The sequence below is a fragment of the Rhinolophus ferrumequinum genome, chromosome 3, assembly GCF_004115265.2.
Source record: "Rhinolophus ferrumequinum isolate MPI-CBG mRhiFer1 chromosome 3, mRhiFer1_v1.p, whole genome shotgun sequence".
Classification (NCBI taxonomy): domain Eukaryota; kingdom Metazoa; phylum Chordata; class Mammalia; order Chiroptera; family Rhinolophidae; genus Rhinolophus; species Rhinolophus ferrumequinum.
Genome location: NC_046286.1, coordinates 87,929,848 through 87,955,712, shown reverse-complemented (window position 1 = coordinate 87,955,712; position 25,865 = coordinate 87,929,848). Strand labels below are relative to the sequence as shown.

Here is a 25,865-nt window from a genome sequence, read left to right as displayed (position 1 = left end):
CCCAGGATTGCTCAGTAAGGATTATCAGCATTTGAAAAATAAGAGTGGCCAGAGGTCTCTTGCAGTCTTCTCAGGGAACTCTAACAGGGTTGAATGGTTTTTCTTCTTTTTTTTTTGAGTAAGTATGGAATCTGATTTTGCATAAAAATCGGACAGCTGGCCTAAGGCAATTAATTAAGAATGAATGAACAGAATATGACTTGCTTCCCAGTGTTCTTCCAACATCCCACTTTGTCCTGACCTGGGCCTGTCTCAGCCTCCCCACTATTGTGAAAGCAAGGTCACAGGAAGGGAAGTTGAGGGGGACATTCCAAAGTCATGCCAATCCAGGATCCTGGTCACTGACTGCCAAATAAGGTAAAGCACAGCTTCATTATCCAGATCCTGAAATGTCAGCCAACTTCGCCAGCATGAGAAGTGCAAGCAAAAGGAGATACTGTGCACTGACACAAACACATCGCTCAGTAGGATGGGAAACCAGACAGGGACAACTGACGTCAATATCGATAAGCGTTCTTTTCTTTGTTTTTCTTCATCTCTTTAAAATTTTTTTTTTTTTTTTTTACTTTCAGGTGTACAAAACAATGTAATAGTTAGACATTTATACCCCTCACAAAGTGATAACCTCCCGCCCCCAATCTACTACCCCTCTGACATGGTATAGAGCTGCTACGATTCCATTGACTCTAGTCCCTACACTGTACTCCACCTGTATATAATTATAGCTGGCATTCATTATTATTCAGCTTCGGCCTCAGGTGTACAGCACAGTGGTCAGGCAGCCACACAGTCTATGAAGCGGTCTCCCTAATAAGTCCAGTGCCCACCTGGCACCCTGCATAATCTTTACAACATTATTGATTCTATTCCCCAAACTGTATTCCGTATCCCCGTGGCTATGACTACTAATTTGTACTTTCTAATCCCTTTACCTTCTCCCCCATCCTCACCCCCTCCCATCTAGCAACCAACAGCTTTTTTTTAAAACAACTACAACAGATCACTATATGAGTGTGTATACTGTGATAAAAAATGTTCCCCTCCTGAAGTCTAAATCTGTGAGCTGGAATCCTATTAACCGCGCAATTCATAGGTACAGAGAGGTACTTCTTCCTACCATCTTCTCTTTATCCACTAACTGCACCTTCATCCCCATGTGCAGTTTAGCCTTTATTTTAAGCTCTTATCTCCCCTTTTAAAATTGAACCGTTTGAGCATCTTCCTTTCCTTCAGCACAAAGTTTGAACACACCTAAGAGAAACAACAGTGGAATGCCAATTTCCCCCATTACCTAATTTTTCCAACCTGTTACAAAGTGCAACTATTAAACTCAGGAGGAGCCTCATTCCTCATGTATGTAAAATGCTCTTGGTAAACTAATATGAAGTGAAGGGGCTGAGCTTTCAGGACGCTGCGAATTCCCTTCTGTAAGTTGCTTGTGACATGGCACTTCTTGAAGACCCATATTTCATTAACTTGGCAACCTTCTCTTTCAAGGTCATTTCCAAATGCTCGTCTTGTGCAGAGCAGCATGCGTGGAGCAGCACTAGCATGGCACCAGGTCAACCCATTAGTCATTGCTGGAGTGAGCTTTCTGTGGAGACGCAGGCGGCTTCAAAGTCAGATGGGCTTTTGAAAAGCGTGCCAAGAAAACTTTAAGATTTGAAATGTTACAGAGAAGAAGGTCACAACATCTTTTAATTGCCTACTATCCTTGAAGAAGGTTGCTTTTGATATTTTTATGCAAATAGTACATATCTGCCTTGTGTGAAAACCAGTTTAAAAAATGTGGTAAGTGAACTTGTGCATATGTCTTCAATTGAATACAGTGCCGAGTGCCAAACTTCAACCAAGCTGATCAGACTGTAGGTCTCTGTGTAAAAGCCTAAAGTGGTGGAATCTAGTTGCTATAGCTGCAAATTAAACAAATAAATGAGACACCATGGAATGCAGCAAAATATCTGTGGTCTGATTAGTTCATATTTGCCATGTGTGTGAATATTAGCAGGCAAATTCTAAGTTTAAGCAAAGTTCTTTTGAATAGGTGCAACTGAGGGGAAATGCTTAAAAATAAGGAAGATAACTATCTTACATTTTATATAAGCTTTTAAGGAATTTTATTAGCTTTTTTGCTTTAGGAGTATATACACATTCAGTGTTGTTATAAATATAAGATTTCCACCAAGGCATTTTTTCCTTGAAGCTTTAGATAAAGTTTGACACTCACTTATTACTTGTTATATGATAATAAATTATATCACTAGGTATAGGGAAACTTTCATTTCATATTATCCTATATCACCCTACCCTATCCTATCCTGTCCTGTCCCGTCCAGTCCCATCCCATCCCATCTCGTCCTATCCTGACCTATTTTACAGAACTTTACATTTATTAGGTGTACTATGTGTCAGGCATTGTGCTATATATTTCCATGGCCAACCTCATGAAACTCCACAACAAACTATAAGTTTGCCACTCATGGAACTGGGCAGAGAAATTTAAAAAGATTGTTGAACAGAAAATTCTATTCTGACTAACCTCTTAAATCACTCACACTAAACTGTTTTCACAGAATAATAAAACCAGACAAAACTTGAAAGGTAATTTGGTTCGGTTCCCCTTTCTAGGTGGTTCATATGTCTGCATCTATTAGAAGCACGACATCCAGAAACAGAGTAGCTCTTTTTGGGTTAAGCTGGTGTGAGAAAAAGAATGGAGCAAAAAGACATCTATTGTACGTGTGGTGATTGCAGCAGGGTCAGTATAGAAAGAAATTTTTACTGACATCAGTCTTTTGATCCCAACACATGTAGATAGTAGCAACATGAGCAGCACGTGGGTGTGTAGGACAATTCCGTATGTCACCAGGTCACACAAATTACAGTACTTGATAAGGATGAAAGCGGTTGTATTAAGGAGAAACATGTCCACCAATCAGAGGTAATGCTTGTACCTAGGTTAAAACTTATCTTAACTAGATCATGAAGTGCAAGCTATTCCCTAGACGTGGATACGAACATGGCAAAGCAATAGGGAAAAAAATCATCCTGGCTTAGATGAAAAGCAAAATAATATAAAATGCTGGACATTAGGACATTAGTGTCCTAATGAGATATGTTTGGTGAAAGAGAATGACAATGGATGTTCAAAGGCATCTCTTTAACTAGATGTTCACCAAGCACCATGCAGAGAGTCCCTGGGTACAGTCAGTGCTTGGGGTCAGTCACCTCAGCATTTGACTCCCAGCTTGTCCATTCACTAGCCATGTGAACTTGGACAAGTTAACATGCTGGACACTTGGAGACCAGCAGATACAGTTCTGCTATTCAAAAAGAGAGGACTGACCCTGAACATTATAAACCAATGAGCTTGACAAGAATGCTACAAGGTTCTAGAATGGGCCACTGAAGGTCTAGGGTATGACATGTAGAAAATTAAATGGTGACCACAGGTACCAACCTAAGATCACTTAGAGAAAATAATTTTATTTGCTTTCCAGAAAGTGTTAACAGACTCAAAGAGTAAGGAAATACAGTAGAAATTCATTCACTCATTCATTCATTCATTCATTCATTCATTCTTTCTTTCATATAGCATTTTCTGAGACCTGCTATGTGCCAGACACTGAGCCAGATGACGATAATATGCAGAGGGAGCTAAGACCATGAGTCTGCCCCAGAAGAACACCCAGTTCCAGAGAAATGCGACAACAAATTGCAAGTAAAATGTAGTGGAAGCCATAGTCGGTAATATTGGGTAAAGAGGCTCTAAAAAAGGGGTCGTCAATTCTATTAATATGAAGTAAGGGGAAAGCTAATGGATGGGTGGACACAGAGGATAAGTGGAGTTTTGACATGGAAGTGAGGGTTGAGTGGACACTCAGTCCTGGAATGTCCTGGAGGGCAGTTTAGAGGGGCATTGGCAGGTCTGACTGGAGTGCTGTTAGCCACAGGCTAGCAGAGGGGATACTGGAGACTTCCTGGAGAAGCCTCACTTTGAAAAGAGGTGCAAATGGGCTCAGGAAAGTTAGCCAGCATCCTTAAAGGGCCAGGCAGTTTGGAGACAAAGTCAGTGGCTTGGATTTAGAATCAAACAGACAAGACAAAAAAAAAAAAAAAAAAAAAAAAAGCTGGGTTGAACGCATTTCAGTGGATTGCCACAGTCTTTTCCTCGCTTCTCTTTAGCTAACCATTTTTGTACATGACTTAAATAAAGAATAATAATAATAAAACGATGTAGATAAGAGGAAGCCAAGGGAGAGAATCAAGTCATTCTTGGAATCTCCACGATTTGGAGCAATGTAAAGGTTTGGGACAATAATTCTGGATTCTCAGAAAAGGTTTTTTCCCCACTTCACCTGAGCATGACCAGTACAACCCAACCGTCCCTCAGGAACTCTAGAATCCAGCCAACTTGGGAAACATCAATACCTCTCCGCCACACGTGAGGTTTGCCCCAGGCCACCATCCACTTGTTGCCAATTCCAGCCCTTAAGGTCCCTCGTCACAGAACTCTCTCTCCACTATACATAATTAGTGTCCTGTCTCTCCATCCTTGCACATGGAAATCATTTTCAGTAGTCATTATTACTGCCTGCCCGTTAGTACTGCCTTCCGCCACTACATACGTCATCTTTATTTAAATACTTTAAGACTCAACCATCCTCTGCAAGCATGGTTACAACATGGTTAAAACTTACTGTTCTGAAAAAGGAACCTTCATACATTGCTGCTGGGTGTGTAAATTGGTACAGCTACTACGGAAAAAATTTTTTCCTCAAATAATTAAGAATAGAGTCACCATAAGACCCAGTAATCCATCTTCTGGGTATCCACCCCAAAAATCTGAAAACATGTATCCATAAAGATATACGTGCCTCTATGTTCACTGCATCATTATACACGGTGGCCAACACATGGAAACAACCAAAGTGTCCTTCACTAGATGATTGGATAGAGATGTGGTACATATGTACAATGGAATATTACTTGGCCATAAGATGAAATACTGCCATTTGTGACAACATGGATGGATCTTGAGATTATAATGCTAAGCAAAATAGGACAGAAAATGTTGAGAACCATATGATTTCACTCATATGTGGGATATAAAACTGAAAGTAACAAAGGAACAAGACAAATAAATAAAAACTCATATATACAGACAACAATTTAATGATTACCAGAGGGTAAGGGGGGAGGGGGTGGTAGAAGAGAGTAAAGGGAATCAAATATATGGTGATGGAAGAACTAACTCTGGGTGGTGAACACACAATGTGATATACAGATGATGTATTATAGAAATGTACACTTGAAACCTATATAATTTTATTAACCAATATCACCCCCATAAATTTAATAAAAATAAATTTAAAAATTACTGCTCTGAAAAAAATCTATTATTTTGTTTACTGACTTTACCGAGAGCCTCCAAAGCAGCTTCAACTTAATGGCACAAACTTTGGCACCTCAATTCAAAATAAACAGAAAATCATTTTATTAAATCCTCATCTATCCATTCAATGATCCTCAAATTCTTAGTATCGTGGCTTCTCTTGAGCTCATCTTGTATGCAGACTGAGTTTAACAAGATGGAATTCACTAGGCACACATATAAGGGGTCTTACCTTTTATGTGTAAAAAACCCCAAAAATAATAACTTTAAGTCTTAGCTCAGCCACACAATGATCAGATAAGAATCACATGGAAGTTTTAGTGTTGAGTACAATGAAACTGCCAAAAAATGTAATGGAAGCTTGAACAGCACTAATAAGCAAGGACAATGGCTAAATCGCTTACTTTGCTGTGCACCTGCCAATTCATACGAAACTGTAAAAACGAATCTAGACAAGCTGAAGACTAGTCAGAGGAGACTGAGTATCAGAGGAGACTGTATACCATTTCCTCAGTAAACATTTACCGAATGTGTACTGAATGCTAAACACTCTGCTACGTTCTGGAGAAACAGGAGAAAACCAGTTGCTGCCCTTTATGGCCTCATAGACCCTTGGAAGAATAAACAAGTAAATACGCACCGTAAACAATGCGATATGAGAAATCCCAGGTGTATGAACAAGGCAGTAAGAAGGGGCCACTTAGATGCCTAGGAGACCAAGGACCACTCATAGGCAGTGTGTGAGAAAGGAGTGTAGCAAGGAGCCATCAGAACTTCGGCTCCCCTGGAAAGGGAGCTGAGGCAGCAGTGTGGAAACAGATGTGGCGAGGAGACAGCGGGGAGGCAGAGAGACGAGAGATGAGCCTGTTGCCTGAGTCCTGTTGAGAGATGATGAAGCCTTGAACTAAAGCAGGGATGCTGGAGACGAGGACGCTGGGGGAGTCCTGGAGCTACTTTGGAGGTACATCTGACAGGACTTGTCCACTAACTGTGGGGGATGTGGCAGAAAGGGGAGCTTTTAGACGCGCCTTGCCATTATTTGTGATGGCAACATGAGATGAGTAACATGATTTAGAGGAGGGGTTAATGTAAGGAGTTGGTTTCACTATGTTCATGTCAAGGTTGCTGTAATGAGTTTGTTTCAATGTGTTTGTGTCAAGGTCGTTGTGCCAAAAGCAGAGTGTGATGTCCCATGGGAAAGTGAACCAGGAAGTACAGACTTGGGATGACCTGTGCATGGCAGAGATTGAAGTCGTGGGGGACAGTGAGATCCTCTTGGATGAGAACATGAGGAGAACAAAGAGGGCTGGTGTTTGAATCTTACAGAACAGATGGAAGGACTGGGCAGATTTCAATAGAAAAGAATGGAAGATTCAGTTCCTTGTGTCTTTCCTACAGCTGAAGACCCCACAGTCTTGGTCCACTGCTGAAGCTCCATCACTGGAGAGGCTCAAGCAGAGACTGTGAAAGGGAATTTGCCAAGATGTTGTTCAGATGATTGAAGTATACATGGTATACGGACAAGATGATCTTTAGAAACACTTCCCGAGTTTAAGATTTTGGGATTCTGTGCTTCCATGATAGAAAACACAGCTTTTTTCCACTTCAGTTTCCTTGGCAGCTATCACTGATGCTTGCTGAGGTTGGAGCTTCAATGAAAAGGAAACTGGAAAAGATATAGGGATGGACTTCTGCCAAGGAGTTGGGTCTGTGGCTAATGAACGATCTGACTGTGGTAGCGAAGAAGGAAGCCAGTTCCTAAGACAATACCTTCCTCCCTGCCCCACCCCCGCCCCCAACTATGAAGAGTTAAGGGCAAACGAATGAGAAACATATGAATTAAGTTTACTTTGAAATATCTATGGATTTAAGGATTAGGGGTAAAAGAACTTGAGTAAACCACACTTTTGGTTTTGCTGACCCCAAAATATCTGAATATAACTTACAGACCTTCTGATGAACTCACACGACTGCTTGGGCCTGCTCATCTATTAAATGTAGCAGGAAAAAGGGCAGAGTATAAGCCAAATATTATTAGCCTTGAATTCTACCCTTGCACGGAAAATTAGGTCTACAAAGGAATTTGTGATGGCAGGAAATTGCTTTAAAAAGCTTTTGTCTGACTATTACCCTAGAGAAAAAAATAAGTCATTCCCAGATAAAATAATCAATCTATGGAAGAGCATTTCAATGAATTTGATCCAGGCTATTATTTACCTGGCCTATAGCTCTTAGATGTTCCAGGCACCTTCGGTACGTTCTTTGGATGTCAATTCAGGCCTTCTCAGGCAGCAACAGTATTATGACATGTATCGACTAGTAAGACCCTCTGGGGAGGGTGGTAGTAGGCCCTATCTATGCAGGATTTTGCTGCACTGCAGCTAAGATGGAAGAGTGTCATAAAATACAAGTTAGGAAAGAAATGAATGGTTTTGGATTGCATTTTCTGTCAACTGCTATGTAGATGAAAAGATAAAGCATAGGACAATGAGAACAAGAGAACACATAGATGTGAAATATTGCAACAAATATTCATGGGTTGTCCATTATGCAGAGGCACTGTTCTAGGTGCTTAGGATAACTCAGTAACTAAAAGAAAGATCCCTGCCCCTATGGAAAGTATATGCTAGCACAGAGAGAGATGGACAACAAGCCATACACACAACATGAACTAAAACTGTGTAATATGCCAACGATGGTAAGTGGCACGAGGAGGGTAAAGAGCAGGGTAAGGGAGTCTGGGCAGCATTGGGGTTAGCGGCAGTGCCTAACGGACTGCTCAGCGTAACCGTTACTGAGAAGGTGAGCTTGAGCAGACATGAAGGAGCTGAAGGAAGGGGCCACACAAATTTCTGGGGGACAGCATTCCAAGGAAGGACTTTCTAGGACTAATGATCACAAAGGAAAATTCACAATGGAAGAAGATATGATCGGTAAAACTAGATGTGATAAAAGCTTACCAACAATAATAGTATGCAACACTTCTGAAAGTGTCTGCCTCACTGTGGTTGTAACTGTCCTTGTTCCTGGGTCCTTGGGGTCATATGTGATTTTTTTGGGAGGTCCACTGGGAGTCTTAGAAAGAGGTTCCCAAGGAATTTCTGACCTCTGTTCTGGTCTTAACATTTATTTTTGAAAATTTCCAGATATCTTCTAGTTACTTTAGAATATAGTGGAAAAATTGAGAAAGGTCAGTTTTTTCATATGGAATATTTATGATGGTCTTCTTTCAACCAATAGCTTATTTTATAAAATATCCACTACCAAAATGGGACACACTTCACGGGTACAGAAATACACACAAATATGTGTATCTCAGAACTGGAAATTTTCCATAAGTTGTGTTATGTACCAAAAGAATAATGCCAAATCTGAGTTCTTGCAAAAACAATGATCATAGAAGCAGTATTTAATGGCTTCTCTTCTGGGAAAGACAGATGCACAGAAACTCTACTAATTACCAAATGTCAAAATAATGCTGAACAGAATAGTTTCCTAAATTAAGGTTCTCTTGAGGATCCGTTACATATAACAAGAACAACTGAGAAATCAAGCATGAAGAGAGGTGGGATTTTTATTTCTTTTCTCCCTACAAATTATATGGGGAATGAACCATTCCTGCTGTGATTATAAGAATACCTAGGTCATGTCTGCTTAAAGATCTGTGGTAATAATAAGAATATCCTAACCTTTTACACTGTTTGGCATTCTCAAAGCATTTCATAAACATTAATTAGATCTTCAATAAGCAGAGATACTGTCTCATTGTTGGTTTTTTTCCCCTGTTATATCATCAATGAGCATCTGCAATCTTTCTAGAGTTTAAATTTTCCTATCTTCCTTCCTTTTTTCCTTCCTTCCTTCCTTCCTTCCTTCCTTCCTTCCTTCCTTCCTTCCTTCCTTCAATTACTCCATCGACAATGCTTTAAAACTATAATCAGCAGAAGAGAAAGGTTCAGGGTTCTATTTTTGCAGCCAAGGAACATGCCAGAATAGTAATAGTGCTTCTCCTTGTCAGAATGAACACAGCCGGTTGGGAGTACTCTGTTGGTCTGTGGGATGGTTTTCCTACTTACCTTCCTCCATTTCAAATGCCATTTCCATCCTTTGAAATTGCAAGTGTTTTTCTCAACCTATAACCACATAGTGCCTAGCAGGGTGCTTTGCATATAATAGGTTTTCAATAAATGTTTGCTAGATTGAATTAAATCAAAGCTCAGCTCCCCCATGTTGCATCCATTCAGAACCCCGTGGAATGACAGTCCACGATCATTCTCATTACACTTTAAAAACTGACTCATTTGCTGATATCACCTCCGTTTTTCTTTTATCTGGTCATCAGTGGACTTAGGATAGAAAGGTGGTAGAAGGATATAAATGTAGACATTCTTCCAAGTTTCAAAAGCAAACGCACAAACATCTTTTTTATCATCAATACTTAGTGAGTGCCGTATGAGCATCACGTGCTGTTTGAGTTGCTGGGAATACAAAGATAAATAAGGGCTTCAAGGATAGACAGTTTTTGATTTTGGATATTGAACTGACTCCATTTTAAATATACATATTTATATGTTTACATTTTTAATTGAAATAAATTAAAATACTTGTTTTGTGTGTGTGCTAGTTTCATGGAGCCTAGAGATAACCTATTAGTTACACATCAATGGTGGGTTACTATCCTAACTCATCTAAATAGTTAATATAATAATATAAATAATAATTCAAATATTCCAAATTTTTTTCTTGCCTTTATGTCAGTAAATTCATTAAAGATGTTGGAAATTTTCACAAAATTTGAGCTCTACTGAGAGTGTTACTCGAATCTAAATCTAACATCAATTAAACATACAATGTAATTAGAATCAAAGTATACATAACATGCATATTTTCACAAAAATATGAACATTAAAATAAATGTTAAGAAGTTGTAATTAAATTCTTTTTATATTTAAGAATTAAATATTAAAAATTACCTATTAAAATTAAAAGCAAACAGATTATAAGTACTTAAGATTAAACTTTTAAATAAAATTTAAACAAAGCTGAAAATGTTTATTCAATATTTTGATATTTCATACATCTTGCTACACATTTTTATAAAAACTAAATTATTCATGATTCCAGCATTTAATGTTCATATTTTAATTGCCATTCTAAAGAATCAGTATCATGCTTTAGGTATGTTGTATTTAAAGTTTCTTCTATACAGATTTAGAGTAATGTAAATGATTTAATATTGAAAAATATTCCTTAGCCACCATACGCAGCTCTTTGTTAGTAACTTTGGAACCATGAATTGGAACATGAAGAAAGCAAAGAAATAGTCATTTATCTCTACTAAGACACAAAATTCATTGTGAAACAATCTGCTGAGTGCGTATTATCTGAGAGGACTTGACATATTAATTAATTTATCTTTTCACTTTCCTAAGTATTTGTGTCACTCAATCCTCCTTGCATTTCCAGGTAGTGTTTGCCTCCAAGATTGAGAATTTTAGCCCATCAAAGTGAATCAAGGGAAAATGATGGGAGTCAAGTTGAAGTTCTAATGCTGCATACACGCTCCATAAACTGGTCAAAACATGAAATAGTGCTGGCCTCTGCTAAGGTTGTGATTTATCCTCTGGCCCGAAGGTTAATATTATGCATTTCAGGGACGTGGAAAACAGCCCCGATAGTCAAGGACTGCACTTCTGTAGCACGTGATGCACCATTTGTTCTCGGCTAAGGCCCTTTTGTTGTCGAAGACTTTCTGAGCCTAAGTTTCTTCATCCGTAAAACGGATAATACTTTATCATTCATACTACTACTATGAAAATTAAATGATATAACCACGATGGAATGCCTGGCACACAGTAGGTTCTCAAAAATCGTAGCTATTAGTACTGACTGGCAAGGAATTATGGAACCTGGCAATACTGAATTCATCCATCAGTCTAATATATAGGCACTGATACTACTATATGCCGGACAGCTGGTCCAAATGCTTTGGATTCTGAGGCGGCTGTTTTGCACTAAAAAGGTGATATTGTGGTGGGGGATAGATAAATATATAACAGACATATGTACGTGCTGTGCAAGAACAAAATGACAGAAGAGTGAACTTGGCTTGGAAGGGTGAGGAAAGACTTCTCAGAGAACATGTTATATAAACCATCAGGATGAGCAGGAGTTTCCCAGCAAAGAACGGGAAGGTTATTTGGGGCAGAGGATTGCAAAGACATGGAGCCATGAAAGGGCTTTCACAGTCAAGAAAAGTAAAAAGTTGGAGAGGGGCAGAGGAACCACGGCAGGCCCCTTAGATGGTTAAACTGCACTGATTAGACCCGGCTGATTTGTGGGAAACTAGACCAGAGGTGCCATGTTAATCCTGCAACAATATAGCTCTAATTGGACTCAAAGAAACTTCCAGTTCTCTGACATGTGCCACTGGCTTACAAAAGGATTAATCAAAGCTCTTCAGTATAGTAATGTTTGTTTGTTAGTACACACCACTTTTCTTAAAATAAACCCAAATTGGGGCAGTAGGGAAACGATTATTTTGGACCTACGACACATAATTTCCAGCTCTTTGCTCCCCGCTAATTTCTGTGATAGGTCGCCCTTTTCACCAGGAGCACCCAGTGGCAGTCTAAAAATTGCTGTAACCAAAAAATGCAAGCTTCTTAGGTCATACCAAAACTGTGCTCAATTCCAGAAGCAGAAAGGGAAGATGATACACAAATTCTCTGCAGAAAATATCTCTCCAAATCTTGTAAAGAGATATGGAAATCATCCAAAGCATTTGAGTTGAGACTTGTGAAGGTAACACCATGGCTACCGCACTAGAAAGAATTAGACAGAGAAGAAGGAAAAGACCTAGCAGCCACAGGCAGATACCTTTGGACCGGCAGAGCCAGGCAATGCAGACAACCATTGCCCAGGATCCCTGCAATGCCTGCGGCAGATCTCCCAGGGAACAGAACAGCCATGCTGCTCTTCTGGGGGCGAAAGTCTCCAAGTACAATATGCAGTTGCTTCAAACACAATCCCATTGATATGAGGGGAGGAAGAGCAGGCTATTAACAGTTGCACAGGTGGGAAATGGTCCCCCAACAGGGGACAATCCTTTCAGTGGCCCAGAAATCAAATTCATCCAGGAATGAGCCAGTTGTATTATCTAACACCACTGATGCATCTCACAAACTGTGGACTCCTCTACTACATCGTTTTATAGTGACTCAGTTGCATGGGAAGATGTTTTTCATTTACATTCAATATTCTTCTCTAGTTATAACTGCATTATAGCCTTCCAACATTTCACAGATAGATAAATTCTACGGAAAGCATAAGTTAGAAAACAGCTCTTTAATAGATTTTTTTAAACAAAAGGAAATCATTTGTTTTCGTCCACTCACCATTCCATGATTCAGCCACCCTGGGATAAAATTATCAAGCAACTTCGGGTAAATCATCTCTCTGTCATAGGCATAAATGATCCAGAACACAGCTACAACGAACTGGAAGGGAAAAGAAATCCTTTATTTCAAATTCACCAACTATCCACAACATACAATTTGTTAATTATCTATTGTTCAAAGAACCCAACATAATTTGTAACCTATAATGAAAGACAAATCAGTAAACCAGCTAATGACCGGAAAGATAATTCTGACTCCATGCCATTAGTGGTAATGCTTGGAGTCCCTCCTTTTTCTTCTATCTCTCAATGGTGTTCCCTCAGGCAAAGGGATCTGTTTGTGAGCGAGAGAGAAATGGTCTGTCTGTTGTCTGGAACAGCTCCCTTCCTGGGCTAATTGTGTTGGTTTGATTCCTCTCAAGAGGGTTTAAAAGTTCACTGGTGGTTTTTGGATCCCATTCCCCACTGTACAGAGTTAGCACACACTCAAGAATCTGTAGTGGATGTCCCTTTTCCTTAAACCCATCATGTGGTTTAAATTAATGTTCACATTCTCAAGTTTCTATTTTACCACTAACAGCATTGAAATCACTGCTATAAAATGTCCCAAAGTCACATTGCGAGCAAATGTATTAATTTATATAGCCTAAGCAGGGGCTTTAGCTGCACTGAGAAGAAGAGAGTATGGAAGATTCCTAATTCTCTTGGAATAACTTAAAAGTTCATCTGGGTTCCAGAGGTTGATTTTGATCCATCAGCAACATAATCATTAAAAGAGAGTACTCAATTTATTATCCTCCTTCTTCAATTAACGATGAGAAAATAAGTTCAGACACAATAAAGAAATGAATGGCCCAAGGTTTTATCCTTCAGCATAGAATTTAAAGTGAGTGCTTTTGTAAATAGTCAATAAATGTTGCTTGGGAACAGGGAACCACCCCGAGAGTGGGATCAAATTCTCTTCAGAGCTATGTCTCAGATAATATAGTCATACTATAGAATGATAAAATGCAGCACGAATATTCAACAGCAACAATTTTAATCTCATTTCTTGTGAGTCATCCATGTCTCCACATTTTATTAATAAAAATAATAAATATTTTAATACCACTTTTTATAAAACCCCTGGTGGTTATATAGCTCAAGGCTGGTAATCACATGGGTCCCAAAGTTCTTTTCCAAGTATCTCAGTTATGACATGGGTAATCTTGGCTCCCCAAAAATATTCACTCTTAAAACCGAGGATGTTATGAATATTTATTCTTTCATAAAACACACTGAATGATCATTACAATAGTCAATGCTAGATTACGTACATAGTTTTAATAGGAGATTAGGGTCCTCAGTTATTTATCCTGCGTTTGGGTCAACTATTTTCACTTAGTTGATAAATGCACAGGATGAACAAAGAAAAAAATCTATTATCAGCTGTAGGTTAACTATCAAATTGGATCTTCCAAGTACAATGAATCATTTTTTTATTATCCATAATTTTAGTTTATTTATTCCACTACAGACTTCAAATGTAGTGCCTCTCAGTGTTCCCTGCCCTCAGACCGGGGCCCCTGCATTACAGCCTTGCTACCCAAAGTGGGGTCCCATGGAATAGTAGCTGGTTAGACGTGCAGAATGTGCAGAATGCCACCTCCCATCCTCATATGCTCTGATCCTGTATTTTCGAGGTTGTTCACATGCACATAAAGTTTGAGATGTACTGCTTTGGAAGGCCTTACCCTAGCCACCTTGAGCTCTTCCCTGCCCAAGGAGTGAGGTGAACCTAGGGCCAAGTGGCTTGCCTACCCAGAGCCTGCACCCCTCCTCTTCTAGACTACATCCCAGGAAACCAGAACCCTGCAATTCCCTGCGCAAATGGACACAAGTAGCTGCCTCTTATAAAATTGAGGAAAATTTCTCCTATTCTTAATTTATGTATGTAATGAATGAGTACTGACTTGTTTTCAGATAGTTTTGCTGGATTTCTTACGATGACCGTATAGTTTTTTCCTTTATTCTGTTAATACGATGACTTATATCGATTGATTTTTTTTTTAATGTTAAGCCAACCTTTAATTCTTGGTCATTCTGTGTTATAATTTTTATATATTGCTGGATTCAACTTGCTGATATTTCGTTAGGATTTTTCCCCCCATCTTTATTCATTAAGTATATCGATCCGTAGTTAGTTTTCTTCTCTCATCATGTCTTTTTCTAATTTTGGTAACAGGATAATGCTGGCCTTTGGTAAAAAGATAAGCTGGGAAGTGTTCCCTCTTCTATTTTCTGAAGGGCTTTGTGCGAGATTGATATTATTTCTTCTTTACCTATTTGATATACTTCTCTAGTGCAGCCCTCTGGACTTGTAAGTTTTCTTGTGAGATTTACTTGTGAATTTGAATTCTTTTAGATAAAGAGTTTTCAGGTTTTCTATTTTTTGTGTTAGTTTGAGTCATTTTTGCCTTTTGTGAAATTTCTCCATTTTATCTACGTTTTGAATTTATAAAGATGTTCTTCCTATCCCACTATGGAAATCAGCCAATGTTGCAGATCAGGTACCTTTTCCCTGGAGAGCTGATTATGAATCACTTACCATCACACCAATGATGAGAGCTACATGTTGACCGTGAATGATCATCAGTCCCTACCACATGGAAAGCACTGTGGGATCAATACTTAATAGTGCAATTTGGTCAATCCTTGGACCGTCTATCATTTCTTGAGGGAATTATAAGGGTGACTTTCAAGAAAGTGTAAGTCACCATTCTTAGTGTAACACTAGAAGGTCAAGAGGCACCGCTGAATAACCAGCCTTCTAAATAGTGCTTGAGATATAAACACAGCACAGATGGCAGCTCCTTGGCTTCCTGCGCGGACATCCTCTTGATAGCATGGTCATCAGCAAACCGAAAATAATTTTGAGCTCTACTACCAGCGCACGGATATGAAACAAAAATAGGTTTTCTTGGACAGGCTAGGTGACACTGAAACGTTCCACTGTTGTGAAGAAGCTCCTTCTGTGGCCAGGACGGAGGGCCAGCTAGTCCTCGGCACACACCTGTTGCTTCTCAGCTGCCAGGACCAGAATACTGTACTTGAACTGACAGTGGAAGGGGCACGGTCACTTTCCAGTCCTTCAAGCTTCCCAGACAAAATACTTATGTTACAGCAACTCACCGAAGCCCTCATCTGAACCCACGGAACTATGAGAAATGAATGCAAAAGTAAACCGGATTCACACGTTCTCTCTTTCTGTAAGGAGTCTCTCATACGGAGTCCATTAGAAGCTGAAGCTGATCAGCTTTAGTTTACTTCTAAGAAAAAGCTTTACTGATCAGAGGGAACTTCTTTGGAATTGAGTCAAACAGGTTAGAATGCAAAGCATGTTTCAGTGACTAGTGGCACAAAGGAGGCTAAAGAGAAAAGTCACTTATCTACAGATTGGTCTAGAAAGGCCATTAGCATGATCTCAAACGCCTACTGCTGAAGGAGGGAAGGAAGGAGAAAGGGAGGGAAGAAGAAATAGGTGAATACATCTTTAAAGTCTACAGCTTCAGCATGACATGACCCTCTGAAATTGTTTTCCCGTTTAGAACTAATCTTTTAGAACTTGAACTTTACCAAATACTGATTGGAAAATATTTAAATTGCTTTTGGGCTCTATTACTTTGCTTCCAGCTTTCTTATTCATGATTTGCTTTCCCATCAATTCTTTCCATGGTCATACTGTTGCTGAGAGGTAATATTTGGACATGTTTCCAGTTGTGATTTCTTTCCAAATACACAAAGCACGAGAATACGTTGCGTGTTCTGGATGCTAGCTGGCTTTGTCTCGGATGGCCCCCCATGCACAGAGTAAATGCCTCATTTTGACATGGCTTGTCTTCTCGATTTCCAGACCTAGCAGTTCCCAACTCCGCAAGTGCTCTCCTCCTGGCTGACTTCCCTCCGCCATACCCTCAAATTAAGAAATGCACAGTGGAGCCCAGGGCCCTCTGAAATGTTATAGCATCTTCTGTTCCAGAGTACAATTAGTTTCTAGTACTCATTCCTAGAAGGGTGACATAGAACTCCTCTACTTGTAATTATGAGGCTGTAACATTTTACTTTTCATGCTATGCATTTTGCTCAAATTGCCTTACAACTAGAATCTCCATTCAGAGAGTTTCTAAAGCACATGCTGATATCACGCCTTTTATATGGCTGTCAACTATCATCTTTTTGGTAGAATTTATAATTTATCCATATATCTGCTTTAGATCTTTCATTAGCTCTTCTGGCTGCATAAATAATGTGAGAATAAAAACCCAACTTCTGAAAGTGCTTATAAGATTTGATGCCTGCCTTTCTCTCCAGCCTCAGTTTGTACCATATTCTCTCTTGTTCCTTATGTTCCAACTGGCAATTTGATTGTTCCTGAAACTCATTAAGCTGTTTCCTGCCTCGAGGCCATAGTATTTCCTACTCTCTATGCCATGAATGCTCTTCCCTCATTTTCACGTGGGTGGATTTTCTGTTCCTTCAGATCCATCTTAAACATCACCTCTTCATGGAAGCCTCTCCAGTGACTCCACTGCTCCACTATTTTCTGATTTAAAAAATAGACTCTGATTTGAAAAATAGCCTCTTTTTGTTGTTCAATTGTGCATTGCCTGGCTCGTTTATGAGAAAGTGAAATCTCTGAGAACAGGAACTTGTCTGTCTTGTTCATTGCTATTTCACCACTGCAGGGCACAGAACATGTTTATGATTAAAAAAAAAAGCAGCTGAATAAATGAATAAAAGTGTACTGCTGCTTCTCATAAGCAAGTTGCCTTTTACGCCTTCAATTTTCTTCCCCTTGACCTAAAATTTCTCTTTTATGTTTTCCCTATTTTTTTTTTTTTTTTTTGTCTTCCTGTCAGTCAGGAAGATGTGCCCGTCTCCCCAAGGTTATTCTTCCAGCCTGTCCCTTGTATGAGTCAGGTCCTCCTTCACCTGATTAAGTCTTCTATATCCTAAAACAATCCTCTGGAATGCTAGATCAAGCTGGATGACTCAAGGCTCTCTTTCCTGAAATCAACCACCAATAAGGAGAATGAGATATAGACATGCAATCAGTCGAAGTAGGAAACACCCAGAATCCAAACATTACCTTTTTGAAAAGGCTGCCAAGTGTTAGGAAAATTGAACCAGGACAGGGGGAGACTCCGATGGAAGAAACAAGATCTGAGGGCTCTCTGGTTGAGCAAGCAGAGCAGAGAGATCGCTACAGGTGGCACACTCTAAGGGACAATAAATGACCCTTGCTGGGAACAGGAGGTCTGAGATGCATGGGAGCACTGGGGAAATGTTCTCCTCTCTGCTTGGCTTCAGGTGTCATGAGTGATGATGTGAAATGTGAAAGTGGGCAGGCATGTCATCTCTTCAAGAAGCAGGATGTGGGTCTGTTCAAGTAAACGAGAAAGGATAACCAGCCTGAATGCTCGGCCTCAAGCTCACCTGGCAGACGCCAAGCTTCCTGTCACTGTACAAAAGGGTTGCGATCAAAAAGAGGCAAGGAAAGCGAAATGAGTGTAGTCCAGAAAGAAGCCATTCTCCAGGGGAGGGTGGTGATTGAAAACATTTGGAAATTCAAGCTGCCCTAACTTAGTTCCTTAGCCTGTCTCCAGTTCTAGCCTTTTACAAACAGCTGGCTCAGGCAGAACAGACTAATTTAAGGATGAGTAATCATAAGAAAAGAAATAGCATCGAATGTATTCATGGGTACCACACACACACAAAAAGGAAGAGATAAAGTGGAATATGACCAAAAACAGGGGGCAACTGAACAATACAAACCAGAAAAATGATTCCAGGATAAATATAATTTATGATCAAATAATTCTCCATTAAAGAATAGAGGTCAAAGAAGAAAAATGGAGACTGAAAGAAGAGACGATAAAGCAAGAGACGAGAGTAAAAATGAAGGACAGAACTTAAAAATAAATAAAATATAAAAAATAAAACTGCAAGTCGCATTATAAGCAGTGAAAAGGAAAAGATGCCTTTGGTCAAGACAGTTGGGGTTTCGCTTTCCAAGCAGCACTGTAGACTGGATACACTGAAAAATCTTCCTGCTGCGAAACACTAGGTGCTAAATAAATTACAACAAATGTACTCTCAAATGTATTTCAGAACACACAAGAAAGGAAGGGAAATCACTAGGAGCCAAAAAAAAAAAAAAAAAAAAAGTCATGCCGACAGTGAAAGAACAAGGAAAAAAGAAAAAAGAAAAACCAGAACAGGCGCAAGCACAGAAATGGGGGCTGCCCTGGAGGTAAATGCCAATGCTAGAATCAGAGCGTTCAGTGCATTGTGGGCAAGGAGACGGATGCCTAGGGCCTCGGGGCTCATGCAAATTGGTGCAGGAGGCACTGAACCAGGAGCCTGGCCCACAGGGAGGCCATACCTTCAGTGCAAGGGCAGGCTAGAGAAAGTACCCTTCATCAGGTTAAACAAATCGCTTTCTAGTGCTAATTGCTAAGATTTTTTTTAATCAAAAAGGCTTCATGTCATTGAATTTTATTCTGCACTGAGATCATTTTTCCTCCTTTATAGTTGTATGCATAAAAGCTAAGCTGTGGTAATTAAGCAAGGTCTGCAAAGTCAGAAAATAACTTGGATACTTATTCCCAATAGCTGTCGTGGATACTGCAGTGCGTCTCCCAGGACCCTGTTCAAAGCCCCATGCATCCATACCCCATCCGCTGGGAATATCGTCCCTGGCCACTGTCAGCTGCATTCCTCCCTGGGAATCGCCCTCAGCTGCAGGGAACTGCCCTGCTCACCCCAGGGGCAGTCCAAACCCAGTGACTGACTAATGCAAGGATACAAATACTCAAGCCCTTTGCCTCAACTTAGAGCAACTCTAATGTGTCATCCCAGCTCTAGAGCTCCCATGATGCTTCAGTCACAGCTGCAATCTTCTCCCTCTGTCCAGCATGTTCTTCCTCACTTCCTAACAGGTGTAACTCACAAGAGCTCCCTCCTTCTCCATCTCAGAGCCTGTCTCAGGGCACCGGATCTAAGACAATACCATTCATGTATAAGCACAATAGATAGACATTTTTAAACATGAAAACATTTCTAGTAAATAAATCACCATAAAGACATGTATTTGCAATCTCACCTTGCAGAGGTAGTCATTGTCAAAAGAATAGTGTATCCTTCAATATCTTTTTTCATGCATGGAAAATATATCCCATAAGCTATTTTACAAAATTAGATCATACTATACCTAGTCTTCTGCAATTGTTTAATTTAAAAATATTTTAAGGATACAACCCATTTTTCTTAAGTGCGTTTTAGAACTCCACTATATGAGTATGCACCAGAATTCACTAAACACTTACTAATGGACATGTACAGTCATTCCAAGATTACAATTTCCAACAGTGCTGCAATGGACATGTTATGTCTACGTTTTTATGCACTGAGTACCTCAGAGTAATAAATTCCTAGAAGTGAAGCTCCTGGATCTCAGGTCACCTTCGCCTGTTGAGCTGACTTTCACAAAGGCTCCTCTGTCATTCTCTGCTCCCTGCGCCCCACCAACTTTACCCCAGTTCCAGACCATTCCATCCCTATCCTTTACTATTTTGGTTGCCTCTTGGCTAGACGACTGGTTTCAGTTTCTTTTAGTAATTCTATTTATGCTTTATCTTGGCTTCAGAGTTATCTTATTAAAACTCTTAAGAAGTTCCCGGTTTAAAACTTCCAATGTCCCCCACCCCTTTGCTTGCAGAATGAAATGAAAAATCTCCTTGGTGATCTGGTTGAATTCTCTTTCCAGTCCCTTTCCAGCTTCTTCCAGGAACCCAATCCCCGGACTACATATCGTTTCCCAAACTCACCGCACACTTCCAAGTATCCATCCCTTTGTGACTTTTATAATGGCAGCTCGAAATTCATTGTAATTCTTTTTCAAAATCCAAGCTCTATCAAGTGTTACTTTTTAAATTTAATGTTTATTAAATTTATTGGGGTGACATTGGTTGGTAAAATTATATAGGTTTCCAGCGCACAGGTGTTACGTTTGTGGTGCAGTCATTCCCTCATCCCTCCAACTTCTTGTCAGAAGGCAGTGCTTTTCTCACGGATCCATTGTAGCACTCCGCTTACAACATTAGCCCGTTTAACTCTGACTCTTCTATGTCGTTTAACTTGCTGGCCTCTCTAAGTCGCCGAAGGCTCCTGCTCTCTGCAAGGCCCCCTCATATGCTGCTTCCTTTGCCTGGAATGCTTCCCTCCACCCCTTCCAGTTCATCCTTCCCATTAGATAGCATCAAAAGTGTCATAACCTCTAAGAAGCCTAGAAGTGTCATAACCTCTAAGAGTTGCCCTAGACTTGGGCCCCTTTTCCTTGCATGTGCTGTCACAGCACATTATGCTTTTCCTTCGTAATACAGAGCATAATTACGATTAAATAACTGACAGTGTAATTACTGATTTCTCTTCCCAGTGGAATGCAAACTCCATGAGAACAAGGACCGTCTATTTCCTTGCTGTTGCATAGTCATATCTCTCTTGGTACTTTATGTTTTTATTTCTTAACTCTTTATTTTGAAATAAAGACTCAAGAAGTTGCCAAACAATGTAGAGAGTTCCTGTGTATCTTTCACCCAGCTTGCCCCAATGATAACATCTTATGCAAGCAGGGTACATTTTTCAAAACCAGAAAACTGATATTGGTACAATACTATTACTGAACTACAGACCTATTCAGATTTCACCAGTTTTTACATGCACTCTTTTTTGTTTGGTTGGGGGGTGGTTATTGCACTATGAAATTCTACCATATACATTCATTTGTGTAACCACTACCATCATCAGGATTTAGAAGAGTTTCATCATCACAAAGAAACTTCCTAATGTTACACCCATGGAGTCACACCCTCACCTAACCTTACTCCTGGTAACCACGGACTTGTTCTCCATCACTACACTTTGTCACTTGGAGAATATTATATAAATGTAATATTTCCCAGTGTTTTACAAAGACAGGCTTACATCTCTACTATGTATGGGCCAGAGGCTTCACAAGCAACATCTTATGTAAGAATCACAGCTACCTTCAGGAGCCACTATTATTTTTCTAGTCTTATAGATGAAGAAACTTAGATTTAGAGAATTTTAGTAACTTTTCCAGAGTTAAAAAGTTAGTAAGCAGCCAATCAGAATGTGAGGCCAGACAGTGAGACCCCAGAACCAATGCCTTTAACCTTTTAAAAAAATATTTTGCACAGTAGGTAGTACGTGCTTTTAAAGGAATTAATACTTGAATGAAAAAAATGAAATGCCAAAGATTTCTGGGTCCTCTAGAATGGCCCGCTTATAGCAGAAATTCAATGAATGTGGGGTGAATAACATGTTTGGTCAGTTATTCTAGAAAAACCAAAAGGAAAAGAGGGTCACATATGGAGAAAAATCGCCAATTGGTTCTCTGGACCGAACGTGACGTACAAAGCCACAGGACAGTAACACCGGAAGCAGAATCAGTAGCAGAATCATTCTTCTCTTGTAGTAATAAATGCATTAATGGAATCTCAAGCATCTCAACAAGGATTATTTGACCGGGTACATATTCTCTCCAGCAAATTCATATCCACAGGAGAGACAAACAGTACTGATTGAGAATATCTGCTGGTCCTAACTGATATTTGGTTCTTATCTTATCTTTTCCTTACTCAAATTTTAGTTAATAGGCTCCTATCTTATTCTCATGTCATTTTTGGGACACAAGTGTTTCCTGAGAATACCAGCCATTGGAGGATATTTTCTTTATCCTTTCAGTGTTTCTTTTGGCAAACACACACACACACAAAAGGTTTACACCCACACATATATATGTCTACATGTTCATATGTATGTGTGTGTCTATGTGTGTGTATATACACACACAGACACACACACACACACACACACATATATCCCCTTCTTAGATGTGCATAATATCATACCATAGAATCTTGATTTTGTTGTTTCATCACATATCCAGGAAACATAAAGCATAAATAAAGCACTATGTGACAAACAGTAGTGAAAATGCAGATGTCAAAATAAACTGAGTTCAGCAAGCAGAGGCCAGCTTTCCTTGGGAGGATCCGTCAAAGCACAGTGACCCTGAGCTTATGATGCTCTGTGGGATTCAGGAGATAGGCGATAAAGGCTGCCCAGCATGGGAAGGCACCTTGAGGCTCCCACATAAAGCTAGCACCTCAAAGGGTTGCACCTTCAGAGTGCAAGGGTGAATGAGAAATGACCCTCGGCAGAGAAGCTGACAGGGAGGAAACATCCTGCTAGAGCCATAGCTCTGTATGTAGAGGAGAAAGAAGGAAATTATAGCTAGGGTTACATTAAAATGAACATCCACAGGGCAGCTACAAGTACACGCGAGGGACACCCAGCTAACTGCACCTCAAATTTAAAGTTACCACCTGAGAATAAAATTAAGGGAAATCTCATTTAATCGAATCTAATAAAAGTAAGTAGAGCATCTTTTGTAGAAGCCTTCCATGGAGGTGGCTCTGTGTCAATGACTGCCTATACTCGGTAACAGAACAGCCTGACCAGAACAATACAGTAACAGTGGAAGCTGAAGCCTGATCGAATCAATCACAGCCCGCCCAAGAAGGGTATGTCAACAGGAGAAATGTGGTTAGTGGCTTATGGATGTAAAAGAGCAGGGATGTGTCTCCACAGGGTCCTCCTGGCCACCCCAGGTAGCATCCTGGTTTACCCAAAACGTCAATCTCTATGGTGCAAAAGGATGCATCAAACTGCAGTAATTTCACAACTTAACACTAATATGATCCAATTACAGCACTGATTTCCAGTTTACCCAGAAATCGTCTGGCTACCCTTTGTCTTCTTCAAAGTTGTTCTGCCTCTAAGGAGAGCTTATGCAGGCTTCAGTCTGCCTGACAATCTTTGTCATTATTAATTGCTGAATTATCTTTCTGAGCTAAACGTTAGTTAGCATGGGTTCATTTACTGAGAGAAGGATTACCTCAAAATACACTGACAAAAGTGAGTGTTTGAATCTTGGTCCTGCGTTATAATGACACTTGAATCATGTCCCAGCACATTGGGACACCCACAAATGGCCACCTCACTGCCTCTGAATTGCTACAGAGATAGGAGAAGAAGGAGGCTAAGGTTTTCTGTGTTTTGTTTAGATTATACGCATAAACAAACTAGGAAAATATGTAGTAATTTCTGTGCAAAGTTCGCAATAGGAAAAGAGCTTTTGGAGAGGTGAGTGTGTTTGTTTTTAGTATTATATCAACTATATATAAATCTTGCTTCTTTTTTCCTCTACGAACAATTTACCCTTTAGATTTAGATCGTGAATACCTCTAAATGAGAATACATTTGCAAATATCATTGTGATTGCTTTCCCTCAAATGTGAGCATTGTGTGAGAGCTTATCTAATACCTTTCTGGTTGTTTTTATATAAAAGTCATAAATGTTCAGTGTGGAAATTAGTGTGGACTTTCATTTTTGCCTTTTAAATTATTCTATGATGATCTATGCTGTATAGACAGACTCAACAAGCAAATGGTCACCTTTGGAACCAAAAGGGCTCAAAGGTGCATATCTACGCAGCCTGAGCCTCAGCAGTCTGCCTGCCTCCCAGCACTTCAGGATTTTTTTCTTGGCATGTGGTCTACCTGAAGTCCTTGTCATCCACTTAGGGCCCCTTTTAGAATTGCTAACCAATATGGAGTTTTGTGTGTGGCTGAAGAACCCTTCTCGTCAATTAAGAGCCAAAAGGTTATACTAAACTAATTAGTGTGAGAATTAACAGTTTGAGAAGGAGCCAAGATTGGGGAGACACATCTGTTGTGATGCTGATTTGCAAAAAAAGCCAGGAGACCCAAAGAAAATCTACTTCATATTAATGATGTTTTACCCATAGAGCTTTCTTTTTTTCTCTTCCTCTACTACCCTTTTTGCTTGAGACTCTTCAAGCACCAAGCGTTCATCAAACATCACTGACCAGGTCCAATATGGCGGGCATTATTCTCTAGGTAGGACGGAAGCAAAACAACAACCGGCTGTTATGGTTAGGGTGGTGGCAGCTTTCCTAGTCTCTTCGTCCCAAAGTCCACTATTTGGCATCACGCCCTGCAGGGACCGGTGAGCTTCCTATTGTTTAATGCCTTTTGTTTACATAAGATCCCCTTGTAGGTAAGTGAAATCATGTGATAGGGTTTAACATACTGACTGGCACACAACACTCAATAAATATTAACTGAAGTTTGCTAGAATTGAAGGTTTCTCCCCATTTTCTCAGCTTGCTTCACTTTTCAAGATCAAGTGCGTAAGAAAGTTCCTCTGTATATCCTGCAACATGATGTAGAATACACAATCATATAGAAGACACTTATCCAAATAGGGAAGATCATTTGTACAAGAAGGCTGTGCTACTTGGATTAACTGATTTGACTTAGATGACCTCAAATCCTTGTCGAAGATAGGTGGGGGATAAATTATAAATAAAAAATAAAAATGAAAAAAAGATTTGAACTAAACCTCTCTTGATATAGTACAACAAAATGGCTTTCAGGTAGGAATTCTTAGTAAAATATTTCACTGGGTGGGCACAGTTCATTTGTTAAGATACCTACGCAAAATGTATTGGATCATTTGTTGGCAAAAACATTCTTTTGCAATTGAGTAGCTATGAACTATGCCTTCGCAGAAGCCCAGAGATGATTTACAGATGATATTGGATACACTTAGTAACTATTTTTAAAATGTAGTTAATTCTACTGATAAAACCTTATTTTCACATATTAAAAATAAGCATATTAGGAAAACATGTAGTAGCTTAAATCTGTAATCAATTGTTGTAATGTGAAGACAAAGCAGGAAAGATTTTCTTTTCTTGCAAAAATTTGTACTTTAAAAACTGGCTTGTAAAACTGTATAAAACCATTGCTGTATAGTGTCAAATAATGTACCAAAGAGAAACAATAATAAGCACAAATGAAGTCTTTTGTTAAACAGCTTCAAGGAAAATGATCAGTAGTAACGTTTGATCCAGATTC

General features: G+C 39.6%; 1 protein-coding gene across 4 annotated transcripts in view; it reads right to left on the bottom strand.

The window, feature by feature from the left end:
• The window catches only part of AIG1 (androgen induced 1), a 224,627-nt gene that overhangs the window by 139,337 nt on the left and 59,425 nt on the right, over window positions 1-25,865 (bottom strand). For all 4 annotated transcript variants that reach the window (XM_033102911.1, XM_033102912.1, XM_033102914.1 and 1 more), the window contains one exon: window positions 12,793-12,894. In XM_033102911.1, coding sequence (XP_032958802.1) covers window positions 12,793-12,894 — 102 coding nt within the window. The remainder of the gene's footprint in view (window positions 1-12,792; window positions 12,895-25,865) is intronic.